Source organism: Lipomyces oligophaga, assembly GCF_038497815.1.
Source record: "Lipomyces oligophaga strain CBS 7107 unplaced genomic scaffold V1516scaffold_3, whole genome shotgun sequence".
Taxonomy (NCBI): Eukaryota; Fungi; Ascomycota; class Lipomycetes; order Lipomycetales; family Lipomycetaceae; genus Lipomyces; species [Lipomyces] oligophaga.
Genome location: NW_027117787.1, coordinates 1,767,013 through 1,783,924, shown reverse-complemented (window position 1 = coordinate 1,783,924; position 16,912 = coordinate 1,767,013). Strand labels below are relative to the sequence as shown.

Here is a 16,912-nt window from a genome sequence, read left to right as displayed (position 1 = left end):
TCACATGATTTTTGAATTCGATAATGCGACAATTTTGAAAACATCTTTGTACAATTAATTAACAACATAATAAAGGGCGAAAAAAAAATAATGACAAGCATTTGTATTTGATATGTCTGTACGATTCAAATATTGCTCCAGTTAACCATTGAACTAGATCCGCCGCGTGGGCGGTCGAAACTTGAGCAGTTTTCCAGCAGATCGAAACTTGAGCAGTTTTCCAGCAGAGCGAAGACGAAAGAGATGTTAATAAGAAGACTTTATAATTTGCTTCGGCTCGCTCGAGGACGAATAGGGTTTATACGAGAAACAAGAGGCGGAAATGATTACAGACAACACAAATATAGATACACAAGCAGCCGGCAGAGCAGTACTATTACTATGTCTGCAGCAGTTATGGCAGCTACAGCTACCGCTACTGCGATAGCGGACTTATCAGACACCGTTGTCTCGAAACAAATGCCACAAATGACCAAGCAAATTCCAAACATTTCTGATCGGATTCCTAAAGTTTCACAACAACTCGTCAAAGTTGTCGAGCCACTCACTCAGTCGAGAGTTGACCGCCAATCATCTTATGCAATGTCGACATTCGCGATAAGGTCGGCCATTTTACAGGATATTTGCAAAGTAATCACAAAAGAGCCATACTATAAGCCAAACTTGGCTAAACAACCGGACAGAGTTTATAATGTTTGCCAGCAGACTAGGCAATTATACCTTAAGTTTTTTCGAACGAGGAAACCGAATTTACAGACGCCGGCTCGAAGAAGAAGGTTTTTCAGTCACAATCAAGCTCAGACTAAGTCAGACAAGATACGGAGTGCTATAGCAAGATTTTCTGCGCAATTTCATTTGAACGAAAAATCGTTTAAACTAAGGACCAAATCCCCACAGTATTACCCACTAAAGGCCAACCCTCACCCGATTTCGAAATACAAATACAAATTCAATATTCACGATCCGGTAGCAAGATATATAAAGTCGGCGCGAGATGAACATTGCTATGCGTTTTCCAATTGGATATCCAGGTCTGAGCGAAGAGTAGTGATTGCGCGCGCACATCGCGACCGATTAGAACAGCATCGAAATCAGATGCGCTGGTCGACGTATACGCGATATGATTTATCGAACCTGAGATTGATTGCAAAACAGCGGGATACCATCTTGCTCAAAAAACTGCTCCATCCAAGTGTACAGACCATTTTTAATCGGCTCGCTGAAAATGGACTGAAACTGCCCGCAAGACAAATTTTTGACATAGCAGACAAGCGGAAGGTTGATCGGACAATTGTCGATTTGATATTGTCTTGTCCACGCCGTGGAATGTCAAATCTAGCTTCGCGTTTCAGACCGATGTATACAAAACGAGGGGAAGCTCGATCACTGAACGCAAAGCTTCTGCGATTACTTTCTTCGAAAAGTCTTCAGGCCAGTCCTGAAAAGCTCGTCCCAGCAATAACGAAAATCATGACAGACTCTAAGTATGCGCCAAATGCGGCTACATTCGATATGATGATCAAAAGACTAGTGTTTGTGCAGAATCTGAGCCTGACAGCCGTGATTGCGCTCGATACAATGCTCTATATGGGCATTGATGTTTCGCCTAGCACTGTGATCTCTGTGATCAAAGTCGCCGAATCATCAAATATATTTTTGATTTTTAAAATCGTGATGGCGATGATCGACTCAAAGTCACACAATGACGCAATCACAAATGAGCAACTGTCAAGCATTTTTGAGAACCCAAAATTGATCCAGGTTATCCAAACGGCGGCAATTCGGTTTAAAAACAAGACCTTGTATCGCAAGTTTCGGTCAGAATACATTCGGCGGAAGTATATCCCGACAGTAACCGTTCTAAACTTGGAGCTGCGGTACGCCTGTCTGAACCATGACTATGAGCTCTTTCAGGATGTCTGGACAGTTTACAAGTTCATGGAGAGTAGGGATTATTTCGAGCCCAATCTGGACGCGTATGTTTGGGCAAGTAGGGCGACACAGAACGCGGGGGATCTGCAGGCAATCAATCAGATCGTTACCTCAGCGGCACAACATGGGTTTTTACAGGCTATCCTCGAAAAATCGCCAAAATTGTAGTTTATTGTATATTGCATTTAATGTACATAATTCATTACCGTCATATCGTTGTCTGGTCGATATGAGCAACCCATAAAATTGAATCAAATATCAAGATAATAATTTGTTAAGAGACCGACTTGTGCACCGCAAATCCCAATCCCAGTATATACTATCAACTTAGTAACTACTTCAACGTCGTATCGCACTCTGGGTGGCTGGACCTGGAGAAACAATAGTTCATCGTCGATTTCTTCTTCCAAATCAGAATGAGTCGTGAACTTCTCTTCTTTCGATGACACAGATCGGTCGTCGCTGGTAGTGGAACTCGGCTTGGTCCGTTGACGTTCGTCTCGGTATGCCAACGTCTCGTACATATCAGCTGTGCTCTGAGGACCTACCGAATCTGAACGACCCCGGCTGATATTTTTGATAAGCGATGGAATTTCTCGAGCACCGACTAATGTAGAATCAGGTACCGAGCTGGGAACTGTGCTGTACTCGGACGCGCGTAGAAAAAACACTCGTGGCATCGACAGCCCAATTTTCTCGACGACACGGAAAATCGGAGGAAGATATCGCAGCAGCAATTTTTTCATAATTGCGCGCCAGATGAAAATGGACGTAATGCCGATTAGCATTCTAAGGACCGCACGAATCAAACCTGGATGTGAAAGAGTGACAGGAGATGGACCAAACTGAGGTTCCATCCAGGCGTATGGCTTGTCCCACATGTACCACAAAGCTAAATCAACACCAAGCACGACGCCTGCAAACGCGACACTATCTTCAAAGCAGGGACATGGATCTACGGGTTCCGGATGCACACGGACCAAGACAAGAATGATGAGCGTAATAGTCAGCGGAGACGCAACACCACCATGCATAATGAAGCTGTCGATTGTATGGCTAAAATAAAGACGCAAATAGAAAATCACAGAACCCAGAGTTGATCCAATTGCAACATCGAGAAATCCATGCATTCCGCAGTAAATACGGCCAAGACAAATACTCAGGACGTAAACTACGAGCAGGATATTGATCAGGACCCGAGTCATTGGATGAAAATAATCGCCTGAGCTGCGTATAGCATAAAACAGGGCCAAAGCAGCGGATACGGCATTCGTTGAGTGCGTGCTCAGGAACCCGTACTCCAAGGTCACGTAGCCTGATATCGAGATCCGATGCAGAGGAGGTGAGAGAGGTCGAGGGAGACTGTTGAATAATTATTTAGCTACTGAAATAAATTATAGTAATGCAATCTTTGTCATACCATAGAAAGTCCTTAATCATGCCACTAAAAATGACACCTGCAGCCAGGGTATAGACCAATCTATGCAGCGTCAGTTTCCATGTCCGATGGGATATCGTGAAACTCACGTTCGACCAAGGTCAGCGAGATCAAACCAAAATGGCAAAGGCAAGGTAATTACGAAAAATGTATGTGTACCCAAATTTGCACTAAAAGCAAAATAATTATCCCAGAACTTAGTTCGAAACGTTTGCTATTCTGTTAATATTCTGCATAGAATTGATGCCCATCAGGATGTTTACAGATATCATACCTGAATACGCGCCAATCGGGGGGTTTCACTCCGAATCAAAGGTAATAGCATTTGACGCAACCTGAAACGCCGTGGATTCATGCTGATTTTATAATGATCTCGATTTCTGTTGCCGGCATGTTTGACATTTGCGTATCCATATCCATCTACTGAGTCGGCGATTTTAGAGGTAGTTGTTGGCATTGTCGTCGTGGTTGTTGTTGCCGTAGCTGAAGCGTTGGAGTCGCTAGCCTTGGTATCGGCGTGAATACTCATTTCGCAATAGAATTGACCATTCAGTTATTGCTTAGTCGCAATTTTCAAGTCATGCAATCCTGTAGATATTACAACTACATTGTTACGCTACGCCGAACATACCCCATCGCTATCGGCGGTGCAAGAATGTCCCGATACATTATGTAATATTACGCCCTATGTTACATAATACAATGCCGCGATATCTTGTCTTCGTAAGAAAAACCAATACATTAGTAAAACCAACGCTCCGTCAGAATATGATAGGAAATCACATACTAATATATATTTAGAGTCATCAGAAGACGCTATATGGGCAATATAGAACAGAAGATTGAAATTTTTGTTTGTAATTAGTGGAGTTCTTAGTCCAAAAAAGACAGACAACTATGAGACTTTAAAAGGACCCAAAATGAGATTCATTTGTGCTTTACAACACATATTTTGAATCTTGATTTCCGTTGGAGAGAGTCTTCCATCGCGGAGAATATGGCCAATTTCAGCACCATTAGGTGCGTAATGCATTATCCAAAAACATCGCTGATCCGTGTATTAGACCGAAGGCTGGACGGAATTGAAATCACCAGCCAAGGATGGAAAGAACCGACTGACTTTAAATGCATCTGATAATGTTAAGTAAATTCTTGACCGCGAAAAGGAATAAGTAACTTTGCAGCTACTGGAGCAAACTGGAGCAAACATTCCTCAGCCACCAAAATATATCATTCCGATCTTTCAATCATTGTAAACCCAATTGCGCTATAAATTTCCAAGATAAGTGAGCAAAGTCACCAAATAACACATTAAACTTGTATTGGTTAATGCAGAGCAGTAACTATCAATGTCAAGTGTCATACCACTCGGAAAGATTGCCAATGCTGTATCATAAATGAGCAGAAAGATACGTTTAATTGCCGGATATTTCTTGTATGTTAGTCTCAGCGCAAGGGTATGTGTAGAATATTGTATTGATGGAGTTCAGTGATAGCTTTCTTGTCTGCGGATAAAAAGTTCAAACAAAAATTTGAGGATCAGTAACAGATTTGAGCTATCGTTGAATTTACACCTGACAATGAATTCAAATCTGAAAATATCAATGAATGTGGGACTGTTCGTGAATCAGTTTCCACATAAAATGAAAGTCAAGACTGAATCATTATCTTCTAATGAAATCTAATGAAATCTAGCCTTTACTCTACGTCAAACTCAAGCAATGCTGCAGAGGAATTAATTTGGACTTGATCGTGAAGTCTCAATTGGTATTCATTCGAAATTGAGTCATATGAGATTAATAATGTTTTGAAGTCGACGATTTTGCCAATATTTCGAAACAAGGTGACGCTGATATTTAGGCAGGAGATTGTACGGCCCTTTATGTCCGACAGTGAAATTAATAGTGTACTATTGAAACGGGCCCCGGTGAATTGATGCCTAGCTTCCTCATTAAACGCTTTTCCTAATGTGATGCTGATCATACGAGCATTGTTGAATAGCACATATGCACATATGAATGCTACTTTGTTTTAATCAAATTATATTATATGATAACAACGAGTCATATTCTACATACCACAATCTCCGCAGTAATCCCTTCAGCCCGCACTTCGAGCCGATTATCCAGCGAACAATACAAGTATCAGCTGACCAGCCTCATGGAGCCCTAAGCCGCAGAGTTCAACACGTCCCAAAATCTTCATGCGTAGAACTGTGTCCGGAAAGCATTATATATCAGATACAATAGAAGTGTGTTGATTAGAAATAGCGTTGGATATTGACATAGAATAGCAAATTACATTATTTTATGTTTACATTATACCAGGTCATTTATATAGTTTTGAAGTATATATAACATAATCTATAGAGTATTGTATAGGATTGAATTGGATAAAATTCACTAAAGCTCATGATACTGCTCGAAACAATCATCTCTCATTAATTCTTCAACTGATTGTTTTTTGCTGTGCATTACTCTATAAGGGAGATTGGCAGCTAGCACGACAATTGGCTGTTCAAAATGGCAAAACTTATTCCCTATCCTGGCTCGATTCGAATTAATGTCGCGGGAGCCTTCATCGTTGATGACGAAATTACTCCCGAGTCGGGCTCGTCTAATACACCTCCGCTCGATTCTACTCTTTCACCTGGCACAACTTTGACCGCGAATATAAGCAATGGTCAATCAAGTAAAACTCATAATCGCGATATCGTGCTTCCCCATCATACTTCTGATGTATCTCATATAGCGGTAGATGTAAGTATTGATGCCGCTCTCACATAGTTCAAAGTTTCGTCGTGTGCTCACATGGACTGGTAGATTGGAGGTTCCTTGGCTAAACTTGTATATTTCACTCGCGACGGCGATAATCTCGGAGGTCGAATCAATTTCACGATGTTTGAGACGGAAAACATTCAAGACTTAATTTCGTTTATGTCAAAATTGATTTCGGCTCGGCGACGGTCGTCCTCGGTCGAACGGTCATCGAAACCAGACTCGAGGACAGACCAGCATGTCTACATCATGGCTACTGGCGGAGGTGCTTATAAATTTTATGACCGTTTACGAAAGGAGCTGGACGTCGAAATTTGGCGAGAAGATGAAATGGAGTGCTTAATTGTTGGTAAGTGCTAGTTGTGTATGTTAGATATTCATTCTCTAATTCGTTCAGGATTGGACTTCTTCATTACAGAGATCCCTGATGAGGTTTTCACTTATAGCGAACAAAATCCCATGTCTTTCGTCGAAGCAAAGCAGGACATATATCCCTATCTCGTAAGTCACAGTCATAAAGTCATCCACTCTTACTAAGCCATACTAGCTCGTCAATATTGGTTCTGGAGTCAGTATGATTATGGTGTCCGGTCCTCGTCAGTTCAAACGTATCGGCGGCTCATCACTTGGGGGAGGAACACTATGGGGATTGCTGTCGTTAATCACAGGCGCCAAGTCGTTTGATGAAATGTTACTACTTGCCTCAAAAGGCGATAATACAAACGTCGACATGTTGGTCGGTGACATCTATGGCACGGATTATGGTCGGATTGGATTAAAGTCATCCACGATCGCGAGCAGCTTTGGCAAAGTATTTAAGCAGCGGCTTGAATCTGATGAAGACGATACAGACGTTGATGGTCCAGTCCACGAGGGTAATCAGAGATTCAAAGCTGAGGATATAAGTCGGAGCCTATTGTATGCTATCAGTAACAATATTGGCCAGATTGCGTATCTGCAAGCGCAGAGATACAATCTTGAGCATATATATTTTGGTGGGTCATTTATTCGAGGTCATCCGCAGACCATGAACACCCTGTCGTACGCAATAAAGTTTTGGTCAGCAGGCGACAAAAAGGCCTATTTTTTACGTCATGAAGGATATTTGGGAGCTGTCGGAGCTTTTTTAAAGTGAGTTTTTAATGATTCTGATGATTTTGGTCTAATGTTATAGACGGCAACCTACTGGTTGGGGACGACGTAACTCGTTTGATGGAAAAGGATAAGTATTGTACGATATTTTATCACAAATGGAGTAAACTATATAGCTGATGGATCATTTGCCGGAGATCTTGCGATTCTACTCCTTTAGAAATCACATCGTTGATTGCAGACCTTGTTTCGGCGCAGACTTGATTCAGGCCAGAGATCTAAATATGTTAATACGATACATCACAGTTTATACAACTTCAATAGAAAGAACATACTGAACCATCGTATAGTTTCCCATGATTAAATTTCATTATGATCTCAACCAGCTGGTGATTTTTATCAACAGTAGTAAGAACTACATGGTCTGAGTCGACTTTAATGTTTTGAATTTGCAACGCTTTCGCGAGTATCTCCAAAGATTTTGAATACTGAGCAGCGATATCTTCCCTCTCGCGTAAGGCTCTTTCTTGCCGCTCCGCGCGTCGGACGCGGACAGCAGCGGAAGCGGATTTTGTCAAAGTGGTCGCCAGACTACGAAGATCAAGTAAATTCTGCGCTAGCAATGAAGCCTGGCTGCGATATTCCGGAATGGTCTCGTGCGTGAGGGTAAATATATCCGCACGAATAGTGGCAAGTTGTTCTGCAAGCTCTACCGAGAGCTGATGACTTTCAGCAAGTGTGTCCTGAGCTTGTAATTCAACATTGGACTCGAGGTCTAAAAGGTCCTGATACATAGATTTCGAAGCAGATAGTAGCTTCTCAGCCTGATCAACTTGGAGCTTCACTCGGGAGTATTCTGATAATTAGTATTAGGTTCACTGCATATGAGAAGAGGCTGGGATAAAGAATAGTTCAGTACCTTGACAAGTGTGATTTATCGTGGCTGTCAATTGATCCGAAACTCGATCTAGCTCTGCTTTCTTGTTGACCAAGCCTGATTTTAACTCAGCTATCTCTATCGAGAGCTTTTCAATCTGAGTTTGCGTAATCGACCAAAACTTTAAATTTTGTAAATCCATTGTATTACTCCAAAGATCGTCGTCATCATCATTCTCGATCTGTTCCTCGTCCAAAATCTCTCGGATAAAATTCTCCTTAGTACTTTGTTCGAGAAATATCACTTTTAGTTTCGAAAATAAATCCTTATACTCTTTGACTTCCTTCTCGACCGAATTAAGATCAAGGGATTTCAATACATCGGTAGAAGTCGGAGAACACATTTTGTTTGGCTCCGATGAGAGCGAGAGCTGTGAATCTGACTTCGTCGACCATTTCTTGTACTCGTGATCCTGAAACTGTAAATTCAACTGACAAGTATTGAATGACGACAAAAGAATTTCTTTCTCATTAAAAAACTTTTCGTCAGCTCTATTTGAGGCCATTTTCGAGACTGTGTGAATTAGTTGTTCACTTTGATTGCTAACTGAGTCAGGGACGTGTCGCGTTGTTTACATTTTGGCATATCACGTGATTAGATTTTTAGCATATTACAAATAGTGCATATATTAGTTGTCTTGACTAAATATACCAGTGAGATTCAATTCATCAAAATTTGAAGGCAAAACCTTTGACTTCTTGTGAGACTGATGAGAGGAAATATCTGAATCTAGTTTGGAGGCTGTTTCTTCAGATATACGTCTGTGCCTAGCATGAGCACGTTTGTGTTGATGACTATGCTTCGAAGAGCGATCGACATCATGATCAATATGAACTCTTGTCGAACGCGGATCACGGTCAGATTGACGCCTTAACCTCAAACCATGCTGATCATCTGCAGTATTTTTTGGGGATCTTGATCTCTCCGAATTCTTAAGCTGCTCCTTTCTCCGACTCTCTCGAGATTTGCGATCATGCTTTGGATTAGCCTTGTTAAAATCACGGAACTTTGTGACGGCATCCACTGCTTCTTTTCGAATTAATGCATTATTGTGTGAATCGGCATGTTTGACAACCCGAGTGAGAAAATCCGTATTTGGTCGAAGATTACTCTGTGGTCTTCGCTGTTAGCAGTGTATGTTAAATAGTAACAATCCTGCAATTTCTTACCTTCTTCCAATCGATGAATTTACTGTAGGCGTAGATTTTTCAGCCGTCCTTTCTCGTTGTTCCTTTACCAATAATCGAACAAAAAAGTCATCTTCATCATCCATTATCCATGTCATATACCCTGCATACCTTATACTTTGAATCCACGATATCTTGGTAGTAACAATGTCACACGTGATACCATGTGACTCCACTAACCATCACTAATGCTATGAAAAACTCATTATATTCCATAAATGTTCAACCTTATGGCTTTAGATGTACTTCACGAAGTTCTACTGCTGCCCCTTCCCTTCCCCTCGCCCATCCCCCGTACCCCAAGTCCACAAGCCCCGATCAGGCAGCAAAGAGAGAGTCCAAAAACGAGCCCAAAAGAACGAGCAGAATAGTTTGGCTTAGACGCGTACCTCCCGCCGATTCGTCCTCCAGAAATGCCTCCATCATCTTCAGCGGCCCAAGGTTATCCGACCGGCCTTCATCAGGCCCATCAGGTGCTGTCTCCGGAACTTGCTGCGTTTACAACCGACCCGGCTATGAACCAGAACCTGGTCGTCGCGGCCTCAGGTTCATTTGCGTCCTGTCAGTATCCCTCATCTGTGTTTTGATCTAGCTGTTCGAGTTGTTGCGGTGACAAACAACGTCTTTGGCAATCGTGACCGTGGCTATGCTGCAAGGTAGAGGAGTCATTGTCTTTGCCACAAGCGCAGACATGGCTAGACCTCCGTAGCAGCTGGCTCAGATGGCAGACATCGTTGCAATTGATTGTTTTCAAGTATTCTAACTTCATTTTCTAGTGGGTTCGCGCAAACGTAAAGTTGACTCGCATGACGACCTTTCCCTGGCTGCCGCTGCTGCCGCCGCCGCCGCTGCCGCTCAGCAACAACAACAGCAGCAGCAGATTCATCAACTGCAGCAACAACATGCCGCCGTTCAGGCACACCAACATCCCTCGCAGCACTCGGTAGCAGTGGTGCACCATGCGCAACAACATCACCATCACCACCACCACCAACAGCACCAACATCAGCAGCATCAGCAGCATCCAGATAACATTGTCATTGAGCAACCGCAACACGCGCTGATGCCTGCTCAGAAACGCAAAACTCGGACAAAATGGACCGACGCAGAGACAAACGACCTCCTTCGAGGATGCACGATTCATGGTGTCGGCAACTGGAAGAAAATTCTACAGGATGCGCAGTTCACGTTCAATAATCGGTCGGCTGTCGATCTTAAAGACCGGTTTAGAACCTATTTTCCAGATGAGTATCGCCGTCTTTATCCCAATGCCACCACGCATGGCGGACGCCGCCAGCGGGCTCCCCTACCAACAGCTCTTCCAAAGGTGAACCGCAAGGAGCGGCGTAGTTTCACACCAAGTGAGGACCAGCGACTTCTTCAAGGGTTTCTTAAACACGGGCCATCCTGGTCGAAGATCCAGAAAGACGAAGAATTTCGACTGTTCGACCGGCGATCTACCGATCTTCGGGACCGGTTTAGAAATGCATTCCCTGATCGATATGAGCAGGCCGGCTTTAAGACACGAGCAAAATCTTCATCAAGTAGCTCGCGGCAGATGCGGACGGCGCCGGTTATGCAACCTGATCCAGTTGGGTCTATTGATTTAGAGCTGCTGGCCGGGAACGCTACCTGGGCTGACGACCAGAACAGTGAGCTGTTTCCAAATAGTGATTTGGTTGATGCCTCTGGCGCAGGACCAGGTGCAAATGTCTTTTATGATCCGTCACATTTGGTGGTCCGTGATGATTCAAAGATCCCAATCGACCCTAAAGTGACTGAGGCATCAAGTCGGCGCAAGTAGAAATTTGTATTATTAATATTTCAGTGAGTTGGTGTATGTTTGTATGTTTTTTGAAGATCAAAATGATGTTGTATCTTGGATGTCGCATTATGACGGTGCGGCGGATAATATATTGTATTTTAAGACTATGTATTGTATTGTTATAAGATATCATTTAATAGCGTATCGAACAACAAGAAATAGCATGAAAGAATGATTCAAATGCCAGATTTATTACGAGTCTTTGATGGCAATTATCTGGATCAGGGACTATTGACCGTGACCACGACTCAAGCTACGAGTTCGACGTGGCTACTGGAACATTTTATCAAAGTGGGATTAAACAGTGAACCAGAGGAACTAGTGATGTTTCTATCATTCACTCACGACTTGCAATTTCATGCCGAAGGGCTCAAGAAAGTTGTCTGTATATTCGTGGTAGTTATATGAGAATATGATACTGACGTAAGATTAGGGAATCGACATTCACAGACCGAGACACCTGGGCCTCTTTACGTATATCGACGGCTGCTCGAAATTGTTTGATACTTCATATGGAGATAGTCGCAAGCCAGGGCTGGCTCATTTTTTGTCGAAAGATATACATCTCTGGTTTTCTCTCTTCGATCGGATGGCGACTCACATGCAGTTCAATCATAAATGGACACGGAAGCCTATTGTCATCGTCGAAGGAATGGACGTCCTTCATGCATTAAATGTCCTTAGCGCGGTAGATATTTTACGATTCATTATGGACTTACAGGAGGTAATTCTCTATATCTTGAGGCGAGTTGGGGGCAGTGCGGAAATATCACATATACTCACAACCAAAGCATAGCAAAACTTGCGTAGTATCCGTCTCCGGCGATCTAAGTTTTCTACAAGGTTCAACTCCTCTCGCAGACTCACAGTTCAATCTTATATCGAGTCTAATAAACAGATCTAATGCTGTTTTTGCACTTCGCCCGCTCGATTCGGGCCACGCTCACGATGTTACTGGAACTCTTCGAATATCAAGAGGTGGTGCAGTTAATTCCGGATCTCAGGTTGACGAAACTGAGTTGCAATACTTTATTGGCCATGGAAATACTTCCGTCAGACTTTTTCGTAGGGGTTCCTAAAAATGTTACATTCTCCACAAGTGTATACATTACATAATCAAGCTTTTACATAGCGTCGCTTACATAATCAAAATGTAGAACATTTTCTCCCGACAGATCTATCTCGCGAACACAGACTTATTATCAATTTTAAAAAATCAAAATGAATGTTGTTAAAAAACTCGGATATGGACAAGGACATGTCTACAGGCACATGCTGTCGTCTCGAATAGTTACGCGATCTTTTCAGCGAAATTATGCTTCAGTGAAGTCTTCTTCTGCCTCGAATACGGCATATATTGTAGGGGCTGTTTCTCGTGAGTATTATCTTTGCTTGTTATTTTGGCGGGTGATATGTAGTGTACTCTCTGTGCTGATATGTTGCAGAGGAATATATTCCACCGACCGGAGCAAATTTGCCAAAGCTGTTTCAGCAGCCGAAATTGTATTTCCGGTCTCTACAACGAAAGGCGATCTACATAGCTGGCTATACGTTCAGGTGAGTTCGCATTGTTAATTGCGTAATGTATGCTAGGGAAATAACTAATAGCCAGATATTGCCGATATTTATTGAAGTATCGCAAAAGGCCTAGTTATTCGGAATGGCGAGAAGATGCTGTGCAAACTTATATCGCAGTTAACAAGGCCTTTGCGGAGTATGTCCGACAATTGTGCAGAGCAGGACTCAACACTAACCAAAGCCCAGAAATAATGTGAACCAGCTCCAAGAAAAATCGTCAATGTACGTGTACGAATCCCTAAAAGACAGGCTAGCGAATATGGACAAAAACTGGAAACTCTCCTGGGACCTTGTCGAGTTTCTCGAGAAACCGAAATTGATCACATTGAACGCGATTGAGGAAGGAAACGACAGATTGTTACAGCTTGTCTACCGTTTTCACACTATTCAGGAATTACAAATGTCATTTCCTTCGAACCCGAAAGTGCCTACTAAAACACAGCGGCAGTCGTCTCTAGATTACATAGTCTTTGTCTCTGATCTCGATTCTGGCGAAATGCGGTTGTCAGGCAGCCTATTTGAAAGTGAGTATTAAATATATCGTGTGATCTTCGCTGTGCTTATAATATTAATTTTCTGGACTAGCTCCTTTGCTACAACCACTCGCTAATTCAGTTGCTGCGCAATCGGTGCTGTTTAAGGATATGCAGGCCAACGGAGATATTTTCCGTAGAAAGCCCACGCCACCGAATTTTGATCAATTAGAATGATTTTGGCTTTTCCATCATAGTTGTATATAGCATTTTATTCATCTAATATATTTTATTTTTTTGGTCGACACTGATCTAGTGAGATGGCCGTTCATATGATCGCTGACGGCATGCATGCTCCGCTTAGTTTCTTTAAAATGGCTGGTGATCTACTAATTTTTTTTTCTATTTTGGAACTAACTTCATTGATATAATTTTCTGAATTAGCTTAACTAGTTATTGCTTGTCTAATTTTGCTTTACCAGCCTAGTTACTTAAAAAGGAAATAGCGCCGCACGATGATTCGAAGATGTCGATGGATTTGGATGAGCCAGCCAGCCTTTTCTATCGAGTTTCCGAAACAAGACAGAAGAACGTTATTGTTTATGTAATGGAATGGCGAGTGATATACCAAGTAATCCGTGGGATTGGACCCCTACATGATGCAGTCGCGGGCCGAAGTTAGTGGAGGATCAGTAACGCACTGGGATTAACAATGCCTTGAGATTAGTTTTGTTGATCAAGATGAAATAGAACGATTTGGGACCCCGTTGAGATCTGCATGCCGCATTGAGATGAGTGCCCTGCCATCAATATGTGTTCAGTGTACCCGATACCAATCTCTGACGGGCTGTTTAGGTGGTTGGACCATGTATCTAATACTCAAGGCACCACTCCACCTCAAACAGATCGACTGCGTAGTCAGACCTCATACAGTCCGAGGACACATAAGATCAGGCAGATCCCTGATGATTCAACATTGGATGTCCGGGAGCATACCAATATTATCTGCGTTCGTCATGGTTCGATATCTCGAAATACTGTGTGCTTCGGCTCTATTGCTACTAGCTATTGCTAGACCAATTGATACGGCTGGTAAGTTTTGATATTGACTGAACATTAAACTTTGCAATTAATGCTGTAGCTCTTCCTACTACCACGGTGTATACCACTGTCGATGGACCGGCAGTGACAACAACATATACAAGTGAAATCATATATACGACGGAAGTAGTCGATGGAACTTCGACTACGACTGTGGTTGTTACAGATAATGTTATTGTTGTCGAGACTGTTGGTGATGAAAGTACCGCAACTGCGGTTACACAGATTGTATCTGAAGATCAAACTCAGACTTTGGTCGTCGAGATATCGGCGACACAGGTTATTGTGGTAACTCAGGTTGTGGATGGCGTGTCGTCTTCTTCATCGAGCTCGGCTTTGTCGACTACCACTAGTACACCGAGTACGACTGATTCTGAGCCATCAAGTTCAACAATGATTTTGGAATATTCTTCGTCAGAATATATTTCGGTTACTTCTTCAGATCCGCTTTCGACTAGTTCCACGCCTACGGTACAGCTCCCTACTTCTAGTTCAACTTCTTTGGTTTCGTCTACATCCGCATCAACTTCAGATCTGGAGGCCACAACTTCCACTTCATCTGCTGGCACTGTTATCTTGACTTCATCATTGGATAGTTCAATATCAACAGTGCTTCAATCTACTGCTACTAGCTCAACGCCTTTGGACGGTTTAACTTCAAGCCCAAGCTCAAGCATTTCAGTTACCGTGACTCCAATTGCTTCAACAACCTTGGATTCTGTTATTAATGATTTAAGTTCGTCCTCGACTTTGATTTATGACTCGTTTGCTTCCAGCATGTCCAGTGCGAGTACTATAACATCTGGTACAACGTCCACTACCGAGTCTGGATTGAGTACTACTTTCAGTACCTTTGGCACTTCTCTCTCCAGTTCTAGTTCTTCCAGCTTCAGCTCTACTGTCACTTCAAGCACATCTAGTACATCTAGTACCTTGACTTCTATGACCACTTCTATTTCTTCCTCTTCGTCGAGCTCAATATCTAGTCCAACAGTTACAACAACATCGACATCAACTACAGCACCAATAACGACGATTCCAAGTTCGACTAGCTCAAGCTCAAGCTCTATAGATTCAACGACAGAGTTAACTACAACATCGACTTTGTTAGAGACGGTTACCATCACTTGGTGGTGGACTACTATCACGACGCCGATATCTACTGAATCTGCAACTACGTCAAGTACTACTTCCGCGTTCTCCACTTCCCTTAGTAGTACAACTGGTTCCGTTCAATCTACCAGTACAAGCACAAGCACAAGCACAAGCGTGAGTACTAGTACTAGTGATAGTTCCAGTGATAGTTCCAGTAGTAGTGCCAGCAGTAGTGCGACTCCTGTATCGACCATAATTCCTTATGCTATCACATACAGTCCATACAATGACGACGGCAGCTGCAAAACCAGCAGTGAAGTAGCCAGCGATTTTGAATTAATAGTCAGCAAGCAAATTATGACAGTACGGATTTACGGTACCGATTGCGATTCGATTTCGACTGTCGAGGGCCAACTAGACGATTATGGGCTCACGGTTGTTCAAGGACTATGGATTGATGACACTGGAGTTGACTCGATCGATACCGGATTGGACGACCTCATAACATGGGGTTCCGAAAATTCCAATTGGGATCTTGTCGAGATGATTATTATTGGAAATGAAGCAGTCTCTAATGGATATTGCACCGCAGATGAGCTTTTGACGAAAATCACGTCTGTCCGAACACAATTACAAGATGCAGGTTATACTGGCCCAATAACGACTGCCGAGTCGCCGGATATCTTTATCAATAATGCTAGTCTATGCCAGTCAGACTCTCTCGATCTCGTGGGCATTAACTCTCATCCCTATTTCGATGCGAGTTCATCAGCAGAGTCCGCAGGCACATTCAATGAGAATCAGATTGCTCTCACAAAGGCTGCATGTAACGACAAAGAGGTATTCATTACCGAATCCGGTTATCCATCAGCTGGTATCGTCAATGGTGGCAATGTGCCGTCGGTAGCAAACCAAAAAATTGCAATTGAAAAGATACTCGAAGCTTCTCAAGGAAACTTAATCATTTTCACAGTCTATAACGACTTGTGGAAAAGTCTGGGACCGTATGGCGTCGAGCAATCGTTTGGAATTATCGATTTGTTAGAGTGAACCTGTCTTCGGATCTTGTATTTTATGTAATTATAATAGCCATGTATTTATAAATTCTTTAGCTTTAATTAATGCTTATTTTTTATTTCTCTAAGTCTAAAAATAAAAATTTCGTACTGCTATACTTTTGATAGTTCTACGTTAAGCCTTCAAAAGTCGCAGAGTGCGTCGCTGAAAAGTTGAAGGCAATAGTAATCTTAAATGCGCTTGAACCTCGAAATAACCTGGATTTTAATAAATCCTTGATTAAATATATAGCTGAAATGAATATTGATCGAAATAGATATTTTAGTATTAATAAATCAACCGTGAGGATGATTTGGATTGATGATTTGGCTTTTTGTTAATCAAAACTGCAAACTTCACTTCTGAAGCTCAATGCGATTTGTATTTTCTGTTTTAGTCTCACATAAATTACAAAGTGCCC

The 16,912-nt window shown here is 42.4% G+C and overlaps 9 protein-coding genes across 9 annotated transcripts; 6 read left to right on the top strand and 3 right to left on the bottom strand.

The window, feature by feature from the left end:
• Positions 1 to 68: 68 nt before the first annotated feature.
• V1516DRAFT_674182 (uncharacterized protein) lies at positions 69 to 2,195 on the top strand. The gene has a single exon (XM_066922053.1). It carries the CDS (start codon positions 244 to 246, stop codon positions 2,098 to 2,100), a length of 1,857 nt encoding a protein of 618 aa, XP_066778506.1. The 5' UTR covers positions 69 to 243; the 3' UTR covers positions 2,101 to 2,195.
• On the bottom strand, positions 2,084 to 3,980 carry V1516DRAFT_674181 (PAP2 superfamily-domain-containing protein). The gene is made up of 4 exons (XM_066922052.1): positions 3,645 to 3,980; positions 3,460 to 3,584; positions 3,353 to 3,412; positions 2,084 to 3,294 (listed from the first exon to the last, which is right to left on the bottom strand). Exons 1-4 carry the CDS (start codon positions 3,897 to 3,899, stop codon positions 2,184 to 2,186), a joined length of 1,551 nt encoding a protein of 516 aa, XP_066778505.1. The 5' UTR covers positions 3,900 to 3,980; the 3' UTR covers positions 2,084 to 2,183.
• Positions 3,981 to 5,624: 1,644 nt separating this feature from the next.
• Positions 5,625 to 7,581, top strand: V1516DRAFT_674177 (fumble-domain-containing protein). Its single transcript, XM_066922051.1, has 5 exons — positions 5,625 to 6,129; positions 6,193 to 6,496; positions 6,545 to 6,648; positions 6,695 to 7,278; positions 7,322 to 7,581. The coding sequence occupies exons 1-5, from the start codon at positions 5,893 to 5,895 to the stop codon at positions 7,371 to 7,373; spliced, it is 1,281 nt and encodes a 426-aa protein (XP_066778504.1). The 5' UTR covers positions 5,625 to 5,892; the 3' UTR covers positions 7,374 to 7,581.
• On the bottom strand, positions 7,420 to 8,770 carry V1516DRAFT_308611 (uncharacterized protein). Its single transcript, XM_066918884.1, has 2 exons — positions 8,159 to 8,770; positions 7,420 to 8,095 (listed from the first exon to the last, which is right to left on the bottom strand). Exons 1-2 carry the CDS (start codon positions 8,679 to 8,681, stop codon positions 7,557 to 7,559), a joined length of 1,062 nt encoding a protein of 353 aa, XP_066778503.1. The 5' UTR covers positions 8,682 to 8,770; the 3' UTR covers positions 7,420 to 7,556.
• Positions 8,729 to 9,451, bottom strand: V1516DRAFT_674172 (uncharacterized protein; the record flags this gene model as incomplete). The annotated part of the gene is made up of 2 exons (XM_066922050.1): positions 8,729 to 9,294; positions 9,346 to 9,451. Coding segments are annotated over 2 exons (596 nt in total), but the record flags the coding sequence as incomplete, so codon positions are not given.
• Positions 9,452 to 9,666: 215 nt separating this feature from the next.
• V1516DRAFT_674170 (uncharacterized protein) lies at positions 9,667 to 11,333 on the top strand. Its single transcript, XM_066922049.1, has 2 exons — positions 9,667 to 9,924; positions 10,140 to 11,333. Exons 1-2 carry the CDS (start codon positions 9,777 to 9,779, stop codon positions 11,165 to 11,167), a joined length of 1,176 nt encoding a protein of 391 aa, XP_066778501.1. The 5' UTR covers positions 9,667 to 9,776; the 3' UTR covers positions 11,168 to 11,333.
• An 83-nt stretch (positions 11,334 to 11,416) lies between these two features.
• On the top strand, positions 11,417 to 12,258 carry V1516DRAFT_611912 (uncharacterized protein; the record flags this gene model as incomplete). Its single annotated transcript, XM_066919304.1, has 3 exons — positions 11,417 to 11,569; positions 11,622 to 11,912; positions 11,980 to 12,258. Coding segments are annotated over 3 exons (723 nt in total), but the record flags the coding sequence as incomplete, so codon positions are not given.
• A 140-nt stretch (positions 12,259 to 12,398) lies between these two features.
• V1516DRAFT_636908 (mitochondrial inner membrane protein Mba1) lies at positions 12,399 to 13,622 on the top strand. Its single transcript, XM_066920037.1, has 5 exons — positions 12,399 to 12,563; positions 12,634 to 12,745; positions 12,801 to 12,902; positions 12,953 to 13,290; positions 13,352 to 13,622. Exons 1-5 carry the CDS (start codon positions 12,410 to 12,412, stop codon positions 13,474 to 13,476), a joined length of 831 nt encoding a protein of 276 aa, XP_066778499.1. The 5' UTR covers positions 12,399 to 12,409; the 3' UTR covers positions 13,477 to 13,622.
• A 1,495-nt stretch (positions 13,623 to 15,117) lies between these two features.
• On the top strand, positions 15,118 to 16,485 carry V1516DRAFT_621975 (glycoside hydrolase superfamily; the record flags this gene model as incomplete). Its single annotated transcript, XM_066919555.1, has 2 exons — positions 15,118 to 15,446; positions 15,555 to 16,485. The coding sequence occupies 2 exons, from the start codon at positions 15,118 to 15,120 to the stop codon at positions 16,483 to 16,485; spliced, it is 1,260 nt and encodes a 419-aa protein (XP_066778498.1).
• Between the last annotated feature and the right edge of the window lie 427 nt (positions 16,486 to 16,912).

What these genes read in the sequence shown, in the direction of transcription:
- V1516DRAFT_674182 (XM_066922053.1), top strand. Translation starts at nt 244, where the DNA reads ATGTTAATAAGAAGACTTTATAATTTGCTTCGGCTCGCTCGAGGACGA.
- V1516DRAFT_674181 (XM_066922052.1), bottom strand. Translation starts at nt 3,899, where the DNA reads ATGAGTATTCACGCCGATACCAAGGCTAGCGACTCCAACGCTTCAGCT. An exon ending in CCCGATTGGCGCGTATTCAG is followed by an intron (nt 3,585 to 3,644) that starts GTATGATATCTG and finishes TTAACAGAATAG; the next exon opens with CAAACGTTTCGAACTAAGTT. An exon ending in CTCGCTGACCTTGGTCGAAC is followed by an intron (nt 3,413 to 3,459) that starts GTGAGTTTCACG and finishes GACGCTGCATAG; the next exon opens with ATTGGTCTATACCCTGGCTG.
- V1516DRAFT_674177 (XM_066922051.1), top strand. Translation starts at nt 5,893, where the DNA reads ATGGCAAAACTTATTCCCTATCCTGGCTCGATTCGAATTAATGTCGCG. An exon ending in TATCTCATATAGCGGTAGAT is followed by an intron (nt 6,130 to 6,192) that starts GTAAGTATTGAT and finishes ATGGACTGGTAG; the next exon opens with ATTGGAGGTTCCTTGGCTAA. An exon ending in AATGGAGTGCTTAATTGTTG is followed by an intron (nt 6,497 to 6,544) that starts GTAAGTGCTAGT and finishes TAATTCGTTCAG; the next exon opens with GATTGGACTTCTTCATTACA.
- V1516DRAFT_308611 (XM_066918884.1), bottom strand. Translation starts at nt 8,681, where the DNA reads ATGGCCTCAAATAGAGCTGACGAAAAGTTTTTTAATGAGAAAGAAATT. An exon ending in GATAAATCACACTTGTCAAG is followed by an intron (nt 8,096 to 8,158) that starts GTACTGAACTAT and finishes ACTAATTATCAG; the next exon opens with AATACTCCCGAGTGAAGCTC.
- V1516DRAFT_674170 (XM_066922049.1), top strand. Translation starts at nt 9,777, where the DNA reads ATGCCTCCATCATCTTCAGCGGCCCAAGGTTATCCGACCGGCCTTCAT. An exon ending in CTCAGGTTCATTTGCGTCCT is followed by an intron (nt 9,925 to 10,139) that starts GTCAGTATCCCT and finishes TTCATTTTCTAG; the next exon opens with TGGGTTCGCGCAAACGTAAA.
- V1516DRAFT_636908 (XM_066920037.1), top strand. Translation starts at nt 12,410, where the DNA reads ATGAATGTTGTTAAAAAACTCGGATATGGACAAGGACATGTCTACAGG. An exon ending in ATAGCTGGCTATACGTTCAG is followed by an intron (nt 12,746 to 12,800) that starts GTGAGTTCGCAT and finishes ACTAATAGCCAG; the next exon opens with ATATTGCCGATATTTATTGA. An exon ending in GTTAACAAGGCCTTTGCGGA is followed by an intron (nt 12,903 to 12,952) that starts GTATGTCCGACA and finishes ACCAAAGCCCAG; the next exon opens with AAATAATGTGAACCAGCTCC.